Genomic DNA, 24,588 nt, shown 5'->3' on the forward strand with positions numbered 1-24,588 from the left:
TCTCCGAATCCAAGGTTCGACATGTCCTGATTGGAGGCCGCCTATTGTCCCAAAAAAGAAAGGGAGAAACGACGTTCGGGAAAGCGCGAAAAGTCTGGAATGGACTGGACTGCTTCGCCCTTTTCGTGTTTCGACGATCTTGACTTTCGACCCAGTCAGTGCATACGGTCGAGCCGTCAGTCAGCAAACGAGCCGCGCTACCGTGGCGCGCTGCTGTCTGTTTGCCTGTCAGGCAAAGTTTGTGTTGTTGAAGAATTAACTACCAGGCCCAGGTATACTACACTCATCCTTGAGGCTTGGCGAGGCGAAGGCAACCACGCAACTCGCCTCTTTACCGTCCAAGGTGAGAAGTACACCGGATGAGATGACTAAACTTGCATCGCAACGCCTCCCTTCTAATCTAGACTCGAGCAAGACTAAGATAGTCTGGACGAATACATTTAGTAACAGGAACAGGACGGGAACCAAGAATACTAGAGAGTTGGGTGTGGCAATCTACCTTCTGACTCTCACCACCCAGACTAGAGATACCTACTACTGCATGCTGTGATCGTCTCCCAGATGGTGCCTTGCAGTAGTCCCCGCCGATTTTGGTGCTTCTCCTGTCTTGAAAGCTGCAGCTCGAGCGCTTCAATGTTCCTACCGCTCTTCTAGAGCAAGTTGAGGGTTGCCATCTAAGCACCAGATGGAAACGTGTGGTTGCACCTATGCGATCCTCCATATTCCCGTGTCTACCACCCTCGCCCCTTACAAGTAGGTAAACTACGTATGTATGTCCGTACCTACCTTAGTAGGTGGCATAGAAAGATACGTATGGACGGTACGGCTCCAAAGTACCGATACTATGCAAGAAAGGAGCTGGTGCCAAAAGGATACGTACCGAAAGAGCCATGGAACGTGCTCTCGTGCTCCGTTAGCGTATTCCGAGCACCCAATGGGACGTCGTTCCTGGACGGGAGTGGTAAGGGAACGTACTGCGTTGTCCGGTGGGTCCCTGGAGTCTAGAATCCACAACATGGTGTACATGGGCAAGGTACTCCGTACCCATGCTCCCTGCATAGTCGCTCCCTGCTCCCTGCTCCCTGTCTCCAGTCTCGGACCTCCCCTCCCACTAGCGCACCATCCTCGGTGTCACTTGTCTCTCTTCCCACCTCGTCCCAGCCATTCGATCCTCGCCATCAACGACAGCTCGGAAAACTCCTCACCAATCCCTCCCCTATAGTCTATACCACTTCGACTCTGGTCCACAGATGCACCGCAGGACAACCCTCCCTCCTCCCCCGCCTTTGGCTGTCCTTGGCTCCTCCTTAGACAAGTTTAGTCAGGGGCATCCGTCGCTCGAAAAGACCGCAGCCCAACCCGCAACGCACCATGGCGCGCGCCTTGCTGCAAGGTCCCCGTCCCCCCATGTCCCACCCACCTAGTTCTACCCAGTACCAAAGTCCACCACCATCTGTCTTTCCCAGGAACATGGCATGGTCTTACCGTCTTAGTCTCTGCCGCGAGACCATGGGTCAAAGTCGACAGGCAGACGACAGCCGCAGCTCGAGCTCCATCTGCCTCTCTCTCAGTCTCTCTCTCTCTCTCTCTCTCTCTCTCTCTCTCTCCTCCACACCCCTGCCCACTCACAAGAATGTTTAGTCCGGTCTTTTTGAGCCATGTCGAAACAAGCCGAGAGGCATGTCTCCGGCCTATCATAGCCTCAAGGCCATGCCTCTCCTTCTTCAACGGCCTGCCCCTGTACCCCTCGGTCGATCCACCATGCTTCGAATCCCCTTGATCTGATGCCCATGTCTGGTCTTGACTGGCCCATTTGCTCAACGCCTGTCTAAAAAGTACGCCATGTCTCTCCCGTCCCAAGTGGACCGATCTTGTTCAGCTACTCATCCTCCCGGTCCGACCTCCAGTCCATCGTTCTCCAGTCCTTCTGGGATTACCGCCGTTCTCTGCTGCAGCTCGTGCTTATTGCTTTTTTGCCTCTCCTTTCCCGTATCCATTCGCTGGTCACTAAGTCACTCTTTACACTAAGCCCGGCATATTCTGTCCGTGGGGCCCTGTCAGTCACAGTCACAGTCACTAAGGCACTCGTTTTTTTTGTCCATCATCCCTTCTGGTCTGTTTCCGGTCTTATAAGACCTGGCCTTGTCCGACCTCACATTCCCATTCTACTACTCCTCATCCTCTCGGACCATCACGTCTTCTCGCATTCTTTGGGCTTGGCAAGAACTTGTCGTTTCGACATCTTACCTTCTCTCACTTCTCATTCAACAAGGCTAGTCCTTATTCTTCTTCTCAACTTTCATCAACATATCCAACTCGCCTGGTGCAAATACCATCCTTTCCGGAAACCAACGAACACACAAACGAAAACCGAAACTTCGAGACCCATCGACAGCTATCCGATTCTCAACCTTCACTCCAACACTTTTTTGTTGAAACATACCGCAACGTCAAAGCTTCCTAGCAAGACAAAGCGAGAAGACATTGTAAGTACCTGGAATGTTGCGGGATCATCTTCAAAGGAACGGCACGCAGCCTTGGCTATCCTTGGCCTGATTCGATGCCTTTGTCCGACATCGCGGCCCGCGCTGTATCACAAGCAATGTCATTCTTCGAAGGACCCAGTCCCGTCACACCGGGACTTTCACGGTCGTGGCTGTGGCTGGTTGCTTCGAGTCGGGCCTGTTGGGGAACAGATGCGCTGTCGAAGATGCTGGATCTTGTGTAATATCTAGGTTGAGTCGAGGACTAACATGCTTTATAAAGGTACTCATTCTTCGGAAACCACAACAACTTTTTTAACTCAACCCACAGTCTCAGCGACAACCACACGATATCAAGATTCTTACGTCTGGAACGTTTTAGATTCTTAACTTCACAACCCAAAAATCCACTCAACATGTACGCCAACGCAATCGTCGCCTTCGGCCTCGCCACCCTCGCCAGTGCCCACATGAAGATGAGCTCTCCCGTCCCCTACGACAACGCCAACCTCGACAACAGCCCTCTTGAAGCTGATGGCAGCAACTTCCCCTGCAAGTCAAGCAGCTACAACGCCGCTGGTGCCTCCAACGTCTACGCTCAGGGCGCCACTGGCGACTTGGCTTTCATCGGTTCTGCTGTCCACGGCGGTGGATCTTGCCAGGTCTCTATCACCTACGACGCTAAGCCCGACAAGAACAGTGTCTGGAAGGTTATCAAGTCCATTGAGGGCGGATGCCCGGCCAAGAACACCGCCGGCAACCTTGGTGACAACGCCAACCAGGCGGGCAAGGACACGTACGATTTCACCATCCCCAAAGATATTCCCGCCGGTAACGGTACCATCGCTTGGACTTGGTTCAACAAGGTCGGCAACCGCGAGATGTACATGAACTGCGGGCCTGTCACCATTACCGGAGACGCTGGCTCTAAGACTTCCTACGAAGCCCTTCCCGACATGCTTGTTGCCAACATCAACGATTGCAAGACCACTGACAGCATGGACCTCAAGTTCCCCAACCCGGGCTCTTCTGTTGACAACTTTTCTTCTGGCACACTCGCCGAGCTTCCCGATACTGCGGCCTGCCAAGCGTTGAAGGCTGGTGGTGGTTCAGGCGGCGGCTCTACCGGCTCTCCCGCGCCCAGCTCTACCGCTGGTAATGGAGGTGCCGCGCCCACCTCCGCCCCGGCTTCGTCCCAGCCCTCCGCTTCCAAGCCTACCGGCAACGCCTCCCTTCCTGGCGGTGTCTTCATCACCGTTCCCGCTAACGGTGGTGCCTCGGCCACTCCTACTGCCTCTGCCTCCGCTACCAAGGCACCTGCAGTCACTCCCAGTGCTGCCCCTTCTGTCGCCCCCTCCGCCGCTCCTTCGTCTGGTACTGGAAGCGGCAACGGAACCACCGCCGGTGCTCAAACTGTTGGCGCCGCCTGCACTGATGAGGGCGCCTGGAACTGTGTCGGAGGCAGCTCATTCCAGCGCTGCGCCAGCGGTACCTGGTCATCTGTGCAGGCCCTTGCCGGCGGCACCTCTTGCACTGCTGGCATGAGCTCTGAGCTGAGCATGGTTGTGACCCGAAACGGCCGCAAGCGTGCTCTCCGCCAGCGCTCCCTTCGCTTCCGTTCCGCCTAAGCTGGTCGACGACGGACTCATTTAACGAACGGTTTAGCATTTACGGGATATGATACCTCGGGAGCACACTGGTCGAGTCATGATCAACATACAGGATACGACACATTCAGATCTACGGCGTTTTTTTTTTTCTTTCTCCTTGAACATTTACAACCACTTTTGTATATATCACTGTACACTTTTTCGCATGCCCGCACCAGGGTCACATGTTTAGATCACTCTTGGTCAATAGGGGAAAAAAGTAAGAGATCATCAATAGCATAAACATTTGCTCGTCAACTCTTTTCCGAATTCTGAATCCATGTGACGTGAAACAATTGGCGGAGTTGTCCAGATGCTCGAAAGCTCGTTCAGCTCCCAGCTAGCTACAATGCGCTCACTTATTCCAAAGCTTCGCACCTCATCTTCCCATCTCTAGTCAAAGCGCAAATGGGCGCCTGGCCACTCAAAAATCAGAGCTCGACAATCCGATGTGGCCACTCTAACACGCACCGCGGGGAAGGCCCTTGAATATGGTCGGTGACCTCGTGGGGTTTGAGGGAGGGGGTTGCTTTAGGGCAGGGAGCTTGACATAACTTAAACCTTGGCCATATAGCAGAAAACTTGTTCCATGTTTAACAAGCACACGCCAATTCGCACTGAGAGTCCCATTACCGCGTTTGACGTTTGAGAGTTTCCGCGTGGGGCCCTTTCTCTCTTTTCGAATGGGAGCTGTTCCCTGTCGAGCTGAGCGAGACTGACACATGCCACTTCAGACGGGAGGGTGCGCATGGGCCGAGATCGACACCGAGGACTGAAGAATGGGTGTGGATGAAAGTTTCCAGACGGGGACGATTACACACTCCCGCTCGCACTAGATGAACTGTAACTCTTCTCGTCTCTTGATACACTGTTTGACATTTGTATCGATTTCAGCCCTGAGCTTGACGCGAGATTCGTGGACCGCGATTTGTGATATGCATGTTCCCTGGGTATAATCTTTTCTCCATCAACGGCACCTCGTCGCTTTCGCGTCTCTAATCATACTCTCCCCGCATTTTAAAGAGTGGTGAAACAATGTCGACAAGCCAAAACCGCTCCAAATCAGAACTGAGGAGGAAAAAAAAAAAAAACGCCTTGCCGTCCCCGTGTCATTCGATATCTCATGTCGTGATTTTCATCCCATCCGGAAAAAAACGCCTTCCTCCTCGCCCCCTCTTATAACCAGGTATCCCCACCCTTCTCGGCTCTCCTGCCCATCACCCGACTCAGCAACCCTTTCCTGGGTTCAGTGTCTCCCTTTCTCAGCGAAGAAAGCTTAACCGGTACCACGAACGGGTCGAGTTCGATACCCACGTTCGCCCGCCCGTCATCGCCAACGTACCGTCCGAAACTGAACGTCGCGCCCTTTAGGCTCTCGGGCCCGTCGTACTCGCGTACCGCCCTGCTCGGCGCGACGTAGGCGAGGATCGATCCGATGGTCGTCGGCATGCGCGGGAGGAAGTGCTTGATGGAGAAGCCGTAGAGCGTGGCGGCGACGAGGATGTTGATGCCGAGCACCACCAGGCTGATGATGAGCGCGGTGGCGTCCAGAAAGATGCGCGTCTCACTCCTGCGCTGGACGCCCGTGATGGTGACGGGCTCCGGGTACTCGAGGAAGAGAAAGGAGGGGTTGAGGCCTAACATGAGAACGTAGAGCTGTCGGTATATCCGTTCGACGGTCGGTGCGAGGGCGGTCGCGTTCGGAAAGACGGTCGGGTCGAGGACGTGGCTGTCCGGGTCGGAGATCTTGATCAGGTAGTTGAACCAGTCCAGGGACAGGCTGTCGTTGTGCCATCGCAACCCGTCCTTGAAGAAGACTTTGTTGAGCAAAACCGCAACCGCGTCGGTGTGGTTGGTGGACATGGGGTAATCGAGAGTCGGCGATGGCTCTGAAGCCAGAACGGAGTGGGAGATGCGACCGTCGCGGTCTACCGTGATGTCGAACATTGCTGTCGTGAAGGTCGGCTCGCAAACGAGAAACGTAGATTCCATCTTCCCATCCTTCTTGTTCGTGATATTCGGGGCCCTTGCCCAGCCCATGCTGAACGCAACATTGCAAGGAACCAGATTGTTGCTGTCGCCAAACATCCTGACCTCCTCAGCTGCACATTCTCCATTCAATGGTGGGTGTTGGGTGGCGTTGAAGTCGAACGAGTAAGCCTGGTGAGTGGTGGTACAGTTGGGAACTGCTTCGCCGTCCCGGATGTACGTGTAGTTGATAACGGGAGCTTTGACTGTCGATTCGAAGGTGCCGATGGCGGAACACGACGGGTCCAAGCCGAACCCTCTCGTTCGCGCCGTATAGCTGTCGCTCGTCCCCTCCACCCCGGGCCCAAGGGTAAACGGCTGAAAAAAGTAGTCATGGGTAATCCAAGCGGGAAGAGGTGTACCTTGAGAGATGTTGTTCATCGTTATGTAGAAAGGCACTCCGTAAGCTGTCCTACTGGTACTAAAAAGCTGTCTGGCCTCAATGGAGTAGATTGACGTGCCGTTCAACTGCGGCAAGAGGGTTTGCTGAAACTCTTGCGGGCTTTGAATCACTACCGGAAACTCGTTGAAGAGACCACCGAGGCCGACAGCGAGCAGATTCGAAAGGAGAGCCAAGACACATATCGCCATGAGCATGAAATGACCGGACTTTGCTGCACGCCACAGAGCCAGTTGAGGAGGTAAAGATGTGTATCTTGCGTTGATGGATCCGCCGGCAGTCTTTCGACCCATCCATAGATCTCGGAACGGTTGAATAATGCAGAGGAGTCGGTTGACAAGCACCCAAAAGGGCTCGAGAAGCGTCGCAAAAATCGTCGGGACATAATTTTCCAGGATCTGTAGGACCTCGAAGTTTGTCGTCGGCCGAATGAGCCCTGCTCTAAAGTTAGACAATAATTCCATAAAGGAGAGGCGACAAGCGGACCTCGGTTCCTTTTCTCTTCCAACTTTAGATAGACGAGAGCAACAATAGCGCTGACCATGGCCACTATCACTGCGAAACCAATACCGCGCAAACAGACTAAGAGGTTAACTTGCTACCAACAGCATAATCCTCAGCGCGGCAACGAGCCGATGCGCATGATTTTGAGCCGTTCCTGGCCTCGAACACTACATCGCGCCAACAGGACGTGATGGCGTCCAGGGATCGTGCACCAACTCGGTGCTCGACGTGGGCCCGAAGTCATGGGTGTTGAGGAATGAGAGGTGATGGCTAAGCGCTGGAGAGATGATCGAGGGGCCGCGGCCCTGCGGGGGCTAGACCAGGACCTAGTTATGCCTTGCCACTGCTGAGCCTCTTGCAAATTCATTATTTTGGTTACCAGACTCTGTTTTGTCTTCTTGCGGTATTGCTAGTCTGCCTTTCGAATTTCTTCGTTTCACATACTCTGTGAGTTGACAGAGTGTTGACAACAATGGATAGCATGAGTTGGATGAAGAAGGGGAAGAGGTTGACAGGGGTAGAGACATCTGTCTGCAGTGACAAATTGGGTTGCAGTGAACCATTAGGATTAAGCGCAGGGCGCGAATCCCTTATTGGGGCGCTGAGAAAACGTTTGGGCCGACAGTCCATCATGGCAACTCCACTCCTCCGAGCGACTTATGCAATTATGCAAGGTCAACATAATCCTTCTCTCGATACCTTGATGAGCTTGTGCAAAAACTCAAATAGATTTGGGCTAGGCTCATTGAAGACAGTTGAACCGTGATAGTAAACTGAAGTTGTTCGTATTGTCGGGCCGATCCCGGAAGGAACGGGAACGAGACGGAGCGTGGCCCCACCAGTTCCGATGTGGTCCCGTATATGGGGCCGATCCGTCGGTCGGTCCCCCAGAAAGCCACGGGGCTTAAAGGTTGTCCTTGTTGTGTCAGGCAAGTACGGCACTGCTGACATCATGATAAAACAAGGGCGGGTTGGTCTCTAGGGCACCGAAGTTGAGGGATGCTTGGGCCATTACGGGATGTATAAGATGGACCAACAAACTACTATAGTTGATTATTGAACAACGGTTATCCCGCACCTAAGTAATGAAGAACTACAACATGTGCATCTCTGTTTTGTCCAGGGAATTTCACATGGTGACATCATTCGCACTTGCAGCTAGTATGTTGGATGAGAAGACCGGTAAACCAAGAGATGGTAACATACTAAACCCTTTGCCTACTTGACCTGGTGTAAGCTATACGTTGCTGAACCGAAGTCTCGTGAGCTTGGTCCCGTAGGCGTACAGTTTGCGAGATTGTGACACGCTTGACAACTGCATTGGCATAGATACTGTTTATCAACCCTATGTTCATAATGGAACTCACTCCACCAAGGAAGATGGCTCCCGATCAACACCCCTCACTACTGACCGTCCACCTTCTTATAATGCTGCGTAAAATCATACCTCACCTCAAAGCTCCCCATCATCAACTCCTTCATAAACCCCGGATCTTTCTCAGCCCGCACGCACATCTGCATAAACCCATCCCTCTCCAACCTCGTCCCCGGATCCGCATCCGACACCCGCCTAAAATTCTCCTGCGATATCGGGTCGATAATCGCCTTCCACTTCTCCCGCCTCTTCTCGCTATACAGCTCGAGTATCCCCTCATCCGCCACCCCATCCCAGATGCCCGCAAGACAATCGTACAACCCACCCACATCCACGAACCCGCCCGTGATCCCCAGCCCGCCCCAGGGATTACACAAGTGCGCCGCATCAGCCGCCAACATGAACCGGCCCACGCGGAACCGCGGCGCGCACCGCTGGTGCATCTTGTAAGGCGCAAAGTTGACCACTCTATACTCGTCGGGCCCTGGGTGGCCCGGCAACATCTTTCTAAACTTTTCTTGCTGGCGCGCCTTAAGCTCCTCGTGCGAGAGGTTCGGCTCCTCGCCGTAGGTAACGCGGTACAGTCCGTCACTTGTAATCTTGGCCGCCATGAAGAAGTGCTCCGGGTGGATGATGAAGTTCGCGTCGTGGAAGCCGAATTTCCCCGCAAAGTCGTAGTACGTGTTCGTCGCGACGATTTGCTGGTCCCACGTCCAGCCGGGGTACTCGTCTCCAAACAGTCCCTTGCGGATGGCGCTGTTGGCGCCGTCGCAGCCGATAATGTAATCGGCCTCGATGCGCTTCTTCTCTTTCCCGCCGGGCGTCTCGACATCGACCCAGGCGCGGGCCTCATCCTGCCCGAGGCCGACGACGCGGTGTTCCCAGCTGATGGTCCCGTTGTACTTGTTCAAGAACTCGTCGAGCATGAGCTGGTCGAGCTCTTGCAGGACGAGGCAGGTTGTCCTCAGATCTTGACCGTCGACGTCGCGGAGCACGCCCGAATCGAAGCCGGTGATGACGCCGTGGTCGCCGAGACGGCGCCATACGAACTTGTTCAGCGTCATGCTGCGGCGGCGGACTTCCTCCAAGATACCTGCTCGCTTGAGATCGGGGATGGCGGCGGGACCGTAGTGGGCGGCGCGCGGTTGCTGGTCGAGGTGGTCCTGGGCTTCGAGGATGTGAACGGGAATGCCGTGCTTGGAGAGCAGCAGGGCGAGGAGGAGGCCGGATGGGCCAGCTCCGACGATCACGACCTACTCGCTTGGTTAGCAGACCGTTCGTCTGGGGAGGCTGGGCAACGTACCTTGTTGAATGGGCGACTCATCTTTGGCTCTAAATCTGTATAAGTAACAATTGCAAGTCTGCTTTGGAGTGAAGAAGAAGTTGAAGGTCGTCGTATGGACCCTGAATATGATGGGAACGTCGCGACCTAACCCCGCAACGGGATCGCATCGTGTCGGACATATTTGCCAGTGATGCGCCGATGCAACGGTAGTTTTCCCCATCGCCGGGGTGTCATTCCGAGAATGTTTACCCACCGGCTCCATTTCACTGGTAGACTTTGACCCCGCAGACGTCACCACGCGAGCGCCCGAACTGACAGACGGAAGCTGGATGAGGGGCACGCGCGGGGTTGAAGATTCGGCAGATCATTTTTTTTTAGATTAATTATCCGTACATGAAAGCAATACAGATCGGATGGGGTTCTCTTTTAGACTTTTGCGCTAAACCTGATTTTTGTACATACCAAAGGATGACTTCTAGGTAAAGTCTCATACTATAGGCTCTTGATGAATAACAGACGACCTTGGGCTGTGTCGTCATGTATCTCGATATTCCGTCGGGCGGGACATGATCCTGGTCGGCTATAAGAATCTCGGCTGCGAGGGAGGCCAGTTTCCAGGCATCTTATGAGAGTGCTTTCCGGAGAACCAATGGCTGGAGTTACCTCTTCTGTTTGGTGACTATTTGATGTATATGAAAGATGTTGATTGAATTGCTCCGATGCGGCTGCTTGCGTCACAGAGCTCCGGCTGGAGTCTGACGATTTACCGGGGCCGGTCGGCCCCACATGAGCATCATGCAGCGGCACCAGCCCCGGTAAGAGGTATCCGCCCTTTCTAGACATCGTCGACCAAGGCAGTTCACTGGCGATCTCAGACTAAGGCAGTGCGTACTACAGTTTTGACTTCTGAGACATTGTTTTCGGGATTAGGTACTGCTTAAGAGCAACTGATCAAAGTCCGCGGGTTGAGGAAATAGTCACTGAAATCTGTGCCATCAAAGATCATACGCCATTATGAACAGCGTCTACAAATCTCCCCAGTTGGATGAAAGAGAAGAGTAGATTAGGGTAAAGAAGCAGTCAATAAACGATTATAAACCAGAGGTAGCGATTTTGAAAACCGGAAGACTTTCATCGACATTGCTGCCCCGGCCGCATGTACTCACCGTTTTCCTCACTTGATATTGCCATCACCAATTGCCAACGACTGGTGGAGATCTATTCAACGAGAACTCTCTATGGATTTCATTAGGATCTTGGAGCACGAACGATCACAGCTGCGTATGATAAAATACTATCCGTCGGTCGCTACTTCGGACTTATGCTTTGACAGCCATCCGACGGGATTATATTAATGTTCACTCCTTCGCTACCTCTCAAAGACAAGCCCAAGTCAGAACAATAAAGAAGACATTGCATCTACCATAAATACTGAGACTCCGCATAAGCCAAGGCAACAACTTACTCAATGTCTTCCAATCACTTCAACGGCGCATAAGAAACCAAGAGGGCCCACAGTCGCACAGTAAGCGTAAAGGTAAGCGTATCCGAGCCGAGAAACAACAGCCGTGTCTCGGATCAGACTGACTCGAAAGAAGGTTTGACGCCGAGTCGACGACTGTGTAGACACCGACTTTGCGCCGACTCGACGTCGGCTCGGCTATGGATCCCACCCTCTCAGCCAGCCTTACACCCTAGAAACCTAATCTCATCCTCTTGGTCATTCATCCCCTAGGTTTCACTGTTGCATCTCTTCACCGCAAGCTCACCACCTCTCACCTCGCCACCAAATATGGAACCTGTGTTGATTTGGCAGCCTCTGCGACTGATGAAAGATAGCTTTTTGATTGCGCGCTGGTCTCAGTTATACAATTTTCCTCGAAACTCAAGTCGACTTCCCAAATCCCATCACTGTCATGTTGTCTCTCAGAAGACTCATCTTCTGGCGCACGGAGGAAGGGGGAAGAATGCTATGTGCTGAACATGTTTCAAAAAAATCGTGCTTTATTCTGCTGGTATCATAGAATTCTTCCGCTTGCCCGGGGCACGATTTTTCCTGGCCCTTTTCGCCCTTCCGTGCTGTTTGTACCCGTGTCTCTTCGAAAGACTATGGGATTTGATGCGACAAATGAAAAGTAATGTAACAAAAGACTCTTTGAGATGATGATTTGAGAAAAGAAAAAGTGAGTTACCAGTTTAACAATACATAAAAGTCTTTGATGAGACTCCTGAAACCCCGTTGGGAATATATATAATATGACCATCATATATACAGGCTATCTATTCAGCCAGAGAAGTGAAATGTTTTTCGATCGGATAGTGAGGTTGGAGGGAGCGAAGAGTCAGAAAGAGAAAAAAAAGAGGTCGACATTTTCGAAAAACTGGCTGATTTGGCTCTTGACTATCCAACTTCCGTTGTCGTAAAGCGAAGGCATCATGCGCTTTATTCCCCCAATTTTTGCTTTGTTTTTTGACCTTCGGGATTAATCAACGAACACCCGTCACGTCCTTTCAGCCCGCCCATAACCGGGCGACTGCAAACCCCGTACTCTCGGAACGCGCTTACGAGATGGTAAGCACCATGGGACCGGCCACAATGATGTCATCGGTGAGCATGCCAGCCATCGGGGCGTTGTTGGTGAGGGAGAGGTAGACGATGCCACTGAGACCCTGGGGAACGACGCAACCAGTCTGGGGGTTGAAAGGGGTGAAGGCAGTTCCACCGGGCTGAATGCCACCAGTGGTGAACGCGCAGGCCTTGGCCTGAGGTGCGGCATCGGACTGGAGCATAATCGGGGCACCGACAGCGACGGCCTTGGGGTCGGCGGGGGCGGTCATGGTCAGCTTGGGGAAGGGCTGCAGAGCCAAGTTGGACCCCTGGGGGCAGGAGACGATGAAGGGTGCGGCCAGAGAGAAGACGGCGCGAACACCAAGAGGGGCGTCGAAGGCCTGGGGAATGGCGATCTGCTTGGAGGCGGCACGGATGAAGGTCTGGTGGCGAGCCTCGATGGTGAGGATAGAGCCAGCAGCGCCAAGGATGGCCTTGTCCTTGACGAGGGGAGCGGCGCCGAGGTAGGCAGAGACACCGATGTTCTCGAGAACACCAGCAGTTGCGACCATGCCGGCAGCGTTCGTGAAGCCGAAGTTGTACTGGCAAGGCTGGACGGGCTGAGTGCCGGCCTGGGCAATAGCGGATTGCAGGAAGGAGACGTGAGACAGCTCAGTAGCACCGACTTGTTGCAGGTCGTTGACTTGCTCGTTGGACAGACCAAGAGCCTGGAAGTCTTGTGCGGGGAACTTTTGGAAGCCTTGCTGGTAGAAGGTTCCCTCGAGCCATTCCAAAGTAAGAGCGCTGTGGAGTTCGTGTTAGTCCCATTGCCCAAATGTCTCATGTCCCATGACAGGTCTCCCGGTCCAACTCACAATTGCAGGATATCAATATCCGTCAATCCAGCAGTCCCGGCTCCAGCCTGTTGCCTCTTGGCGAGGTCGTAGATCTTCATCTGCTCGGAGTTCAACTTGGGGCCGAGGGGGGCGGCGGTAGCCACTGCGGCCAGGCAGGCGACGAGAACGGACTTCATTGTGGAAGGCATGGTTGATTAAGGTAGGTTGTGTGATTTCAGCTTTGCTCGCCCTAGACTTTCTTTTCCTTTTCGATCGGCTGTTCTTCCGGGACAGAAATTCGGATATAAGATTGTTGTCGATCGGTGCCACCTGGGACGGTCGATGAAGTGAAAGATTAGAAAGAGGTATTAAGAATGTCGTCCGAGGGAGTGACAGGTCGTAGTAGGTCTCGAAGGGAAAGGAAAGTGTAAGCAAAACCGGTGGACCAGGAAAGCAGACCAGCGCTTTTGGAAGTTTGAAGAAATTGACACACAGTGAACGGGATGAAGAGAAAAGAAGAGAGGGGCGGGAATAGAGTAGTGAAGGTGGGAAACAAGCGAGCAATAAAGAAGGTTCACTTTGGCCTCAGAAGCATAAGGTATCTCGCCGCCCACACACGCATGGCCTTTCTCATGTTCTGCTACTCGGGAGGGGTCGGATCGACTTGGGTCCTTGCTGGGGATTGTCTGCGGCTAGCTTTCTTTCCGTCGTCGGTTCACACGGGAGCCCACAATGCGGGTAACAAGATCACGCTCGACCCCAAAGCTTCAGACCGGCAGGGATACAGGGTACAGTAAGCAGGAGTTTGCATCTGGTGTTGGGTGCTGGTATCCGTACTGGGGGAGGAGTCCAGGGCACGCCGCGAGCCGCAAGCCGCAACAACTGCAGCGCTTGCCTGGAAGAGCGTGTATGTGCGTATCATGGAAGACGGGAAGGGGAATCTAGCGGGCAAGCCAAGTCAAGTGGTGGATGGTACCCCTTGCCAATGGCGTCAAGGGGGGTGCATGCTAGGAGAACATGGTGAAAAGTTCAGATGGCAGCGAGGCTTGCCTCGTCCTTCGGAAGGCCCTCTAGGTACGAAGCAGGATATTGTGTGAGTGGGAGGGCTAATGTGAGTGTGAGTGTGAGTAAACGAGGCAGAGGCGAGACCAATCTAGCAGCGTGGGCACTGGTGGGCAGGTGCAGCAGTAAGGGCTACGGAGTAAGGTACGGGGTACTCTCTGCATGTTTCGTTTCGCTGCGGTCCAAACAAGCTCAACGAATCGGCAGAGACTTGAGGGCGCAAAGCACCAATCAGACAACACAAATCTTTAGAAAGAGGGGCCAAATGGGATTGAGCAAGGGACTTGGTCAACTCCTTAGATTGGGATGAAGCCCGTTTCCAGATGCTGCAGCGACCCCCTGCCGAGCTTGTTTTTGCGCTTCTTTTTTACCCGATGACTTTTTTGTGTAATGCAAGGGTCCTGCGGGCGGTGACCCCACCGGGAGTCCTGGGGGACCGTCTATGTATGGTCTGCGAGGTTTCTGAGGGCCATCGAGGAGGTCAAGAGGTGGACGTACCCAAAGGCCCCCTCGCTCGCCACTGTTTTGGCATTGCAGCCGAGCCAACTTTGTTGCATCGTGACCTCCAGCCAAGACTAGACGTTGACCCGGGTCACGGACGGGCCGTCGACCGAAACCATTGTGATACGTCTCCCACGTCAGAAACCCCGGTCCGTGAACGCCCGGACCACTCTGTCACTGGCTCCTTCCGTAATAATTGATTGGTCGCCGTCCGGGTGGGGTCTTTCCCAGCAGAACCTCGCTGGGCTTAGCGCGGGTACGTACTTGGCCATCTGCAGGAACGTCCTCTCGGTAACGTCTCTTTCCATTGCTCAACCTCGCTTTCTAAGCCGCCTTTCTTTGACTTCTCACGTCGGTCTCTTGCTTCCGTCCATCCCACACCGCCAAGGCCAGACAATCACGCACCACTAAATCCATCCATCCGACTAATCGCGTTACTGGGCAAGGCTGCTGGCATTTATCCAACTCTCTCCCCCGGCGTCGTATGCCGCCGCTATCCTGCGACACGGAGACGATGCTCATTTCCACTGCGATCGACGCCTTTCTAACGTTGCCAACTGTATGATGAAGAATTAAGGACTTCAGATCCTCCTGTCGCCTCCCGCCAAGGGTGTCACGCACCGTTGGTCCAGGGCCATGATCTGCGAGCCCGGTCTGCCAGAGGTTATCTGTCTTGCATCGTCAATCGCAATTCGTGATCTTGACAGCCAGAGCACTGGCCTCGACTGGCCTCCTAGGCATAGTCTACGGAAAAGAGCTAGGTAGACAATTGGGCTGACTCAAGGGTGTCTATCTTTCTAACCTGGCTGGGCCATGCTAGACGTTGAGAAACGAATGACCACCAGCATGCACTCGTGATCTGGCTTTCGTGGAAACGACCGCAGGGCAACCCCAGATCTAGCCTCCTACCTAGCCTAACGCCGTCAAGCTCCTCGCAGCTCACTAATAAACGGCCGTCCCAATCTCGAGGCCTGCTACACGAGCGCGGCTCTGCAACTAAAGCACTGACCTCGTCACCTTATGGACAGCCTGTTTTCTGGCCTGGTCCTAATTCTATACCGCCTCAATACACTAGCCACTTAAGCTTATCGACAATGGAACACCTCAAGCTGCCCGCGAGCTGCCTCGGCGGGGACTAAGACATCCAGTGTTCCTCGCATGTGTGGACAACATCAGGCTCGGAAATTGTACTCGGCAGCATCCAATAGCTGGGCCAAAATATGCTCTCTAGCCACATCGACCTTCCATCAGGCCACGGGATCCAAGTCTCGACTTCTAATCAGTTCAATCTTCTTCTTTTCTTTCAGTCCATCCCAACGACTCGACACCGGATGGTCGCTAACCACACAACCAGACCCGTTCTCCCACGGCTCCTTTCGGCAAGCCAAGACCTTGCAGGGCTTGCGAACCGTTTCAAAAGCCTTTGGAGGCTCACAACCATTCTTTTCGTCCCAACTCGCCATCTATGACTATAAGCAAAGAATAGGGAACCCGTCCCATCTCTCTTTCGCCCAGGGGCCTGTCTGGACCAACTCGAGCAGGCTTTCATTCCGTCTACCCGTGACCCGAGTCGTATGGGAGCCACGACCGCCCACGCTCATCATCTCTCTCCTTCACTCCTTCCCATCACCCATCACCCATCCCCACCCGCCAGAGGAAAACCTCCGAAAAGCCGCCCCTTTCGCAAGCTCACCCCTGTCATCAACCCTTCGAAACTCGAGTACTGGCTCCAGTTTGCCTTGCTTCAACCAGTACGATATCATGACTCCAGCATCGTTTGCTAGCGTACACCATATGCGCGCGTCTGACACAAACGCAACCCTCTCGTCGTTGCCTCTCTGCCTCTCTACACCGCGTGTCGGGCGCAGTCCCACTTTGTGCCACTTTGTGGATTCTCCCACTCGCAGTGTTGTCTTCGGACAGCTAAGCATCCCGTTCAAGCCTTTGGAAACAACTTTTTCTCCCTTGCCCCGCTGCCGTTTGGGCCACGTCCTACTCGGAGAAGGGAGAGAAACGAGCAGAAGCAACTCTCCTCAGGTTCCGGCTTCTCGGTAAGTAGCGCGCTGCGCCTTCAATGCCAATATGCCAAAGGTCTGTGGGCAATGCCTGAAAAAGGAATGTCGGGAGCCCGGAAATGTCAAGCAGCGGTCGACAACGGCTCCGGTCTCTCGATCCTACGCGAGCCGGCCTTGGCAAATTCGAGTCTTTTCTTATTCAACAAGCTTGTCAAAAAAAAAAAAAAAAAAAGATCTCCCACTCTATCCATGTGAAGACGATCAAGCCGGGCCATGCTGCTTCAATCCGACGAAAAGTTTAGTCTTCCGTCCCTCCCCCCATCCCCTCCCAATCGCGCCCCTGGCGATGGCCGCGCAGATCTCACAGGACATCAGGTAGTCTGAACTTTGGACTCGTTGCAGATCCCCCGTCGTGGAACTCGGAGAGGGGGTTAGAAATACAACCCTAACAAGGAGTTTAACACGGAGTGGCCAGGGATTCCCTCTTCATCGGGGTTATAATGCTTCCATTTTGACCCTTTGCTTCCCAGGAGCCTTCCCACATACTTGCGCCGTAAGGTCGGATTAGAAACCTTGCCCAATTTTTCCCTGCTAATCCTACTCATGCCACCTACAGGCCAAGGTACGAATCCATTTTTCAGTCAAAAAAGGTTCAGGTCCCTTGTGGACACGGGAAGTTTCTCCGTGCCAAGACGTCCACGAATTGTGACGAGACTTCTCTGTGGCCCGCCTAACCGCCCTCTGATAGCCCGTCTTTGGCGACGGACGCAGGCTTCCGTTTCCAGAGATCTCGTCGACAAAAAAATCGACACACCCGGTGAATAGCAATCGTCACCATCGTATTCGCATACTCGTGTAGATACTCGTATTCTAGCGCATGTCTGTCACACAAAATTGAATAGCTGAATATCTATCTAAGGCTTGTGACATGAGAGATGTTGAAATCCCTCCTTCTGAATAGGCGGCCTCCTACGGAGTACACTTCCCAAAGTCGTACTGGACTTTGCCTATTTCCGAGCTCATCCAGCGCCTCACGATCCCGTGTCTCCGGTCCACTAAGAAGAAGTCTAAACTTCTGAAGCCCATCCCGCGTCTTCCTCTCACCTCTGCGTAAGATGTTGCTGTTGTCTCCACACACCCCCGATCCCCGGCATAAGTCATCACGTCAATTTCCCAAACCGGCTCTCTTGTCAACCACCGCAGCTGAAACTCTACCGAAGTTCCTCCCCTGGAACCCACGCACCACAGGAGTCCAACCCGCCGACTCTGCAACGCGGAGCAAGGGTAGGCCTGCCCCTGCTCCGCGTGGGACACCTACGTATAATCTCACAGTCTGCAGGCAGACGCCCTGCCTCTCCACCCGTCTGGCTGGCCACTCGCAGCTTTCAATTCTGTCCGCGCCGTACGTTTGCATGCAAAGATCCGATTGCGCGTCATAGTGTGTGCAATTGGGTGTACCATTTTACTAACTCATGGGCGCTATCTCTACTATTTCATCCACCACCCCTCCTCTCAACCTCCGGCCTATTGTGCTAAATGACTCATCCAGGGACGAAGATATACTGGCTATTACTCCCTTCCCAATCACGATTGTATCGTCCGCCCTCTCACCCAAACTTTTTCTACACCATTCATGATGCGTCTTAGTCGACGAAAAAGCACAACGTGCCCGTCAGTCTCTTGGAAGCGATCACACCGTGCCCCCCACACGGGACAGGTAATATCAAGACAACTCCTTTTTACAGAGCATAGGGGTTCAAAGACCGAATGGTCAAGCAACTACTTCGAATTAGTATTTGTCAAGGAATTTTGATAGTGGTCAACTTACGGTGGGCTCTTGGACAGATCCGTCTTGAGAATCACAGGAACCCTGCTCATCTCCGTGACGTCCTGAATGTACTCTCCTCCCTCCTCGCGCAGCTTGAAAAGCTTGAGATACTTCTCCTTGTTCGACAGGCGGGCCTCGGGGGCGGGAACCTTGGAGTCGGACCTGGTGCGCTGCAGGGGCTTGGCATCGGAGCGGGTCGGGGAACCGGGGACGCTCTGTGTGGGTCTCTCGGCCAACGAAGCTCCGGCCATGGCCTCGGTAATGTCCGACGCATTGTCGTCATCGTCGTCGAAGAGGGCATCGACGTCGTCAGTAGAGATGGTGCCCGTCTCCGTCTGCTTGCGCGCAGCCTCCTCTCTCTCCTTCTTGGCACGCTCTGCGGCTTCCGCTTGACGAGCGGCAGCAGCGGCGTTGGCGTTTCTTACAGACGCAGCAGCCTTGGGACGCTCATCCTCTGGTACGTAGGCGGAGCTCGGCACACCCTTCTCCCAGTAGAGCTCGAGAACTCTTTTCTCCTTTCTGAATTCTGCCTTCTTGAGAGGCAGCTGGTCGCAGTGCACCCGCTTCTCAAAGCCCCATTCGGGGATGAGAACGTCAAAGGCTGACTCATATACGCAGAGGACGATGCCCTCCGTGATAAGATCGCCATTGACCTGCTGGCGCTTCTTGTCCATCTCACGGCAGGACTCAATGTGAATGCTCTGTTCCTGAGCGTTCTGTGCGGAGTCCTTCTTCGTGTTGCAGGACTCAATGGTCTTGACAAGGCTCTCCAGTTCCTCCGTGTACTCGACCTTGCCCTCAGAGAGAACAGACTCGAGTTGTCGGTGGACAATGATGTCGGCGTAGCGCCGTGTGGGGCTAGTGAAATGAGTGTACAGAGGCAAGTTGAGTGCGTAGTGGGGCCACAACTGCTTAGCAGTCTTGCCGGCAATGAAGTACTTGGCACGTTGCATAGACTTGAGGACAAGCGTCTCCATTCCTTTGCGGATATCAGCGTCGTCAACCTTGAAAAGGCTGTTGTGCATGCTGCCGCTGCCGGAGGTCTCAACCTCGTAGCCAAGGGCGTTCATGCGATCGGCAAAGGTCTGAAGGCGTCGAGCGTTGGGGGGACCTTGTCGGCGCAGAAGGGCCTTCTCAGGCAGAGCCTGAGCAAGGCGCTGGGCAACATAAGTGTTGGCCTTGTGCATGAGCTCCTCGACGAGCTCAGTGGCAGGGGTAGAATCGAAGATGTTGTGCTTGATGGGAATGTTCTCATCATCGAGTTGCTGCAGAAGCCTCAGGGGCGCAATGGGCTCACCGCCAGCACCAAGGCGGGCCTCGGTGAACTTTTGAGCGACAGCCTAGATATTGTTAGTGCAACTCGAATGCAGGTTTCAGTAGAACTTACGTTAAGAATCTGGACATCCTTGAGCTGAAGAGACTCGTGCTTCCAGTCGGCCTGACCGTTCAGAGCTGCATCAATCTCCTCAATGGTGATCTTGGCAGTGCTCTTGATGATACTCTTGCCGATCCAAGTGTCTCCCTCGGCAACAGAGCCATTGTGGGGGTTAACACGGAAGAGAACACTGACAGCCAGACGCTCTTCGCCAGGGGCCAAAGAGCAAACCTCTCCACCAATCTTGGGAGGAAGGAGTGCGCAAGTGCGGTTGACCAAGTGAACGGCGGTACCGCGCTTCTTGGCTTCGCGGTCAACAAGCGAGTTGGGCTTGACGAAGTGAGTGACATCAGGAATGTGAATACCGATGTCAATCTTGCCATCAGGCTGAGTCTTGATGTGGATGGCATTGGCAAGTTCGGGAGAACCGTTGAGGTCGAGCGTAACAACCTTCTCATCACGGAAGTCCCGGCGAGCAGCCAGGGAAGCCTCCTCTTCCTTAGCGAGGGACCAGTCCTGAAGACCAACGCTGCGCAGAACAGCCTCGGAGAATTCATCAGAGGAAAAGTTGTTGTCGCGCAGCAGGGCGTCGGTCTCCACCTTAAGGTCGCCCATGCGACCCAACTGCTCGACAAGGGTACCGAAGGGATGCAGAGAGGTGATCGGCCAACGCTTGATGCAGGCAACAAAGATGCGGTCAGCGTAGTCCTGGTGCTTCTCGACGAAATCGCGCGGCGCCTGCTCAGTAGGGATGGCAATGAGCGGCACGCGCTTGTCGGTAGGCTTGAACCAGACAATCTTGGGCTTCTCCTGCGAACGGTTGTCGTGATGGCGGTTGTTGCCTCCATCTCTGGCGGCTCTCTCCGCTTCCTGCTTCTCCTTCGTAGCCTGACTGCTGGGACGAAGCAGACCGAGGTTACCCGAGAACATCTGGCCGGCTACACGCTCAACGACAGCCACAATATGACCTGCGTACAGGGGCTTGGCCTCATCATTGATTTCCTCCTCCTCGACAAGAAGCAGGCTTTGACCCTCAACCTCGACATCGTCGTTCTTCTTCTGAGTGGGGCGCTGGCGCAGACTGCCGCGACGGCGAATGCCGCCCTCCTGCTGCGTGTTGTCATCGTTGTTACCGGATGACTGGTTCTGTCCGCTGGTGGATCCAGAACGGGTGTCGGTGATGTCCTTGCGCTTCTTCTTCTCTTCCTTCTCGCGCTTTTGCGACCAGACTTCGTCGACATCAAGAAGCTCAACGGCAACCAGGTCACCCTCGAGGGCACGGTTGCGATCCTTGCTACCGCAAATAAAGATATCAGCATCAAGCAAGCCGTCCTGAGTGGAAACGTAGGCGTCGCTGCGGTTCTTCTTGTTCACGCGAAGAATACCAGACACGAGCTGTCCATCGCCGAGGAGAGCCGGGAGGGTGGCCTGGGGGAGGTAAGGAGTGAACAGGGTCTTTCTCTGCTGTTGCTGCTGCTGGTTTCCACCAAGCTGACCACCATGCTGGCCGCCCTGAAGGCCAACGAATTGTTGACCGCCCATCTGGGCAGCTTGGAGGGCCTGCAGTTGCTGGATCTGCATGGGGTTCAGCTGCTGGCCCGGGTACATGCCCATGGGGAGCATGTTGCCGGGCATCTGCATAAGCTGAGGCTGACCGGGGTATTGGAATGCGCCGATGTTGGAGATGGACTGGTTCACGGAACCACGAGTGCGGTGGCCCGGCTGGAAGCCACCCTGCTCCTGACCCTGGTTACCGCCTTGGTTGCGCCAGTTTCCGTCAAAGTTGCGAGAGCCGGTTCTGGCATGACCACCGCTGCCAGTCTGGCTACCGCGGCGACCAAAGTCATTCTGGCTAGCATCGCCAGAGAAGCCACCGCGACCAGTGCCGCCACCGCCGCGACCGTTCACAGCCATGCTCTGGCTGCGACCATGGCCACCGCGCCCACGACCGGCACTGGTACCCTGAGCAATCGGAGCCTCGGGTTGAGTCGGAGCAGGGGCCGTGGCAGAGGCACCACCCTCGGCGCTGGCCTCGGTGGAGGGGGACATGGGGAAGGAAAAGCCGGATGTCGTTCGCTTCTGCTGTGCGATTTCTGCCGCCTTCTTCGCATCGGCAAGCGCCAAAGAGTGACGTCGCTGGTGACCGCCGCCGCCGGCACCACCGCCGCGGCCGCCACGGCCACCGACGTTTTCCCTGCCGGGACCGGCGCCGGGGGCATCATTGAAGTTCGAGCCGGATGCACCAGAGGATGGAGCGGGAGGAGGGCCCATTCCCATGTTGGGGAGTGCCGACTGATTACGGCGATGTGACATTGGCTGGGTCGGAGGACCGCCCATGGAGACATTCTGCTGCGGAATCTGTTGGGGGAACTGGAAGGCGCCCTGGGGAGCCATGCCGGGCTGCAGGGGATTGAAAGCACCGCCTGGGCCGAGCTGTTGCGTGGGGGGCATCATTCCCATGTTCATGTATTGTTGCTGCGTAGCTTGGATTTGTTGCTGCTGTTGCTGCAAAAGCTCAATCTGCTGCTGGATAGCTAGCTGTTCCACTGCAAAGCAAGACTCATTGTCAGCATCGAGGTTCAAATTGGTATGATGAAACGAGTGACGAGGGGTCGGGGGCATCGCGTTCGCGTAGGAGCCGCAAGCTCACGTGTGAAGATGGGGGAAAGGATGGAAGGAGATGTGATTCAACGTACTACCCGGGTTGGCAAACATGCTCATCAACGGAGTCAGCTCGGAAGGGCTTCTCCTGTGCGCAATGTGAAGCCGTCGGCCGGTTGGGCCTGGGACGCCGCCGGTTGGCTGCTGCGGCGGCTGCTGCGGCGGCTGCTGCTGCTGCTGCTGCTGCTGCTGCTGCTGTTGTTGTTGTTGTTGCTGCTGCTGCTCCATGATGGGCAGTCACGCAGATGAAAGATTGGCTTCTTTTTTTTTGTGTATTGTAATGCACGTCAAGTGCGTCGGTGGTATAAAGGACGGATGGGTTGGGATTGATAGTGTCGGATACCGAGTGGTCGGCGTAGGCGTCGATGAAGCTTTGTGGGATGATGTGGCACGTAAGGTATTGACGTATGTAGTTTGCGGACTAAAGACAGTGGAGAACTGGGATGGATGTGGTTTTGGGCTCTTGCTTGGTCTTTTGGAATTGTGGACGTGGTTGCGTTTGGTTCAAGGAAGGTAGTTCTTGTTTGTCTGATCGATCGATGAGGGATTGAAAATGGGATGGATTGGGGGTGGATTGGGAGGAGAGGATTGGATGTCTGGCGAGACGGAGCGAGGTGAAAGGGAAAGGAGCTCGCAAGGAGTGTGCGAAGTGATGGTTGAGGTGGGAAAAAAAGGATGAGGCAGACAAGACGTGAAGAAGAAGACGAGGCAGGATGGGAATGTCCTCTCTGGGAGAGACTGACGGGGGGTTTGTTGCAAAAGGCGAGTCGGGTCGGGGGGGTGTGGAGTGGGGAGAGGGGGGGGGGGGGAAGCAGAGGAGAGAGAGCGAGTGAGGAGGAGGAGGAGCAAGGACAGCAGCAGCAGCAGCAGCACCCCGGTGGAGGAGGGACAGGCAGTTGCAGCAGGAGCCGGCCCGCCTGGTGGGAAGACTCAAGACAGTCCCGACCTAGTCCCATAGCTAAGGTAAGGTAGAAAGGTACCTACCTACGTAGGGATACCTTCCATGCCATATGAATGGCTTCCCACCATTGGGTACGAAGCACACTTCATACAGCAGCACAATTGGAAGTCAGATCACACCTCACCAGGCGGGCGGGCACTGAGAAAGCTGAGCCGCTGGTGCAAGGAAAGGTACATGGTGCGCTAGTGAACCGCCAGAGTTGCGTAGTAAGGCAATAGCACAGGACGGCGCTCTAGGGAGACGGGCAGGCCACAGTCCAACTTTCTTACGTAGGCAGGCGGGAGACATGGCGATTACGATGATGACGATGATGGTGGTGCATGCTGCTGCTTTGGCTTGATCTTGCTGCAGAAGCTTGCGCACTCCCGCTGGACTCTACATGTTTCTGCTAAAACATCCCTTCCTTCACGCCTAGATCCGAAATGCATCATTGACACCTCAAGCTCTTGTCGCAATCCCATCCAAAGGTCTCGCAGCTGGCTCAACCAGCCCAGCTTGGAAATGCCCAAAAAGTCGAGGTGACGACAATATCCAGACCAGGTATCCGTAGGTACCTTACCCCAAGCTCGAGGTACATGACTGGCGGCTTGTCCCCAAACATAGCACTTTAGGGGCGGATAGGTAAGCAAGGAAGTACCTGTCCCCCGTGCCCCCCCCCGACGAGCCTGACTTGGGGTCGAGTACCCTCCGTAAGGTAGGTAGGTACCTTACCTTACTCCGTAGGCGGGCAAGTTACAAGACTCAGTCAGACGTCTCCAGTCAGGTCTCGACACGGGTGGGGAGAGTCCACGCCGCACCTACGCTGCACGCCAGGCCAGAGACAGAGCCAGAACCAGAACCAGGTCAGGGCTTCCGGGTTCGAGGACAGGTAACAGGTTAGCCGCTCGGATACTTTGTTGATCAGTACCTTGCCGTAGTGCACCACCCTGACTTTGACCTGCCGCCCATCTCACCCGCACCAGACAAGTCGTCCCAGACACCTTACGTAGGTGGACAAGGAGCGAGCCGAGGGGTGACTCTCGAGTCTCGGTCTCGACTCTTCACTCTCGAGGGCTGGGCTGGAACTGGGATGTCCGC

General features: G+C 54.6%; 5 protein-coding genes across 5 annotated transcripts; 1 reads left to right on the forward strand and 4 right to left on the reverse strand.

Moving 5' to 3' along the window:
- Positions 1-2,899: 2,899 nt before the first annotated feature.
- On the forward strand, positions 2,900-4,111 carry BDP81DRAFT_388336 (uncharacterized protein; the record flags this gene model as incomplete). Its single annotated transcript, XM_060587098.1, has 1 exon — positions 2,900-4,111. The coding sequence occupies one exon, from the start codon at positions 2,900-2,902 to the stop codon at positions 4,109-4,111; it is 1,212 nt and encodes a 403-aa protein (XP_060451445.1).
- A 1,141-nt stretch (positions 4,112-5,252) lies between these two features.
- Positions 5,253-7,177, reverse strand: BDP81DRAFT_412614 (uncharacterized protein). The gene is made up of 2 exons (XM_060589228.1): positions 7,047-7,177; positions 5,253-6,996 (listed from the first exon to the last, which is right to left on the reverse strand). Exons 1-2 carry the CDS (start codon positions 7,102-7,104, stop codon positions 5,309-5,311), a joined length of 1,746 nt encoding a protein of 581 aa, XP_060451446.1. The 5' UTR covers positions 7,105-7,177; the 3' UTR covers positions 5,253-5,308.
- A 1,291-nt stretch (positions 7,178-8,468) lies between these two features.
- On the reverse strand, positions 8,469-9,763 carry BDP81DRAFT_456424 (uncharacterized protein; the record flags this gene model as incomplete). The annotated part of the gene is made up of 2 exons (XM_060593166.1): positions 8,469-9,692; positions 9,743-9,763. 2 exons carry the CDS (start codon positions 9,761-9,763, stop codon positions 8,469-8,471), a joined length of 1,245 nt encoding a protein of 414 aa, XP_060451447.1.
- A 2,523-nt stretch (positions 9,764-12,286) lies between these two features.
- On the reverse strand, positions 12,287-13,305 carry BDP81DRAFT_388338 (twin-arginine translocation pathway signal; the record flags this gene model as incomplete). Its single annotated transcript, XM_060587099.1, has 2 exons — positions 12,287-13,076; positions 13,148-13,305. The coding sequence occupies 2 exons, from the start codon at positions 13,303-13,305 to the stop codon at positions 12,287-12,289; spliced, it is 948 nt and encodes a 315-aa protein (XP_060451448.1).
- A 4,821-nt stretch (positions 13,306-18,126) lies between these two features.
- On the reverse strand, positions 18,127-22,782 carry BDP81DRAFT_477225 (uncharacterized protein). Its single transcript, XM_060594811.1, has 4 exons — positions 22,586-22,782; positions 19,902-22,435; positions 18,515-19,854; positions 18,127-18,465 (listed from the first exon to the last, which is right to left on the reverse strand). The coding sequence occupies exons 1-4, from the start codon at positions 22,776-22,778 to the stop codon at positions 18,426-18,428; spliced, it is 4,107 nt and encodes a 1,368-aa protein (XP_060451449.1). The 5' UTR covers positions 22,779-22,782; the 3' UTR covers positions 18,127-18,425.
- Positions 22,783-24,588: the final 1,806 nt, after the last annotated feature.

This window comes from Colletotrichum phormii (assembly GCF_030913505.1).
Source record: "Colletotrichum phormii strain CBS 102054 chromosome Unknown BDP81scaffold_1, whole genome shotgun sequence".
NCBI classification, from domain to species: Eukaryota; Fungi; Ascomycota; class Sordariomycetes; order Glomerellales; family Glomerellaceae; genus Colletotrichum; species Colletotrichum phormii.

Excerpts from the sequence above, each read along its gene's own strand:
- BDP81DRAFT_412614 (XM_060589228.1), bottom strand. The coding sequence starts at position 7,104 with ATGGTCAGCGCTATTGTTGCTCTCGTCTATCTAAAGTTGGAAGAGAAA. Across the intron at positions 6,997-7,046 it reads GGAAGAGAAAAGGAACCGAG|GGCTCATTCGGCCGACGACA; the intron begins GTCCGCTTGTCG and ends ACTTTAGAGCAG.
- BDP81DRAFT_477225 (XM_060594811.1), bottom strand. The coding sequence starts at position 22,778 with ATGGAGCAGCAGCAGCAACAACAACAACAACAGCAGCAGCAGCAGCAG. Across the intron at positions 22,436-22,585 it reads CATGTTTGCCAACCCGGGTA|TGGAACAGCTAGCTATCCAG; the intron begins GTACGTTGAATC and ends CTTGCTTTGCAG. Across the intron at positions 18,466-18,514 it reads GATCTGTCCAAGAGCCCACC|TTGCTTGACCATTCGGTCTT; the intron begins GTAAGTTGACCA and ends AATTCGAAGTAG.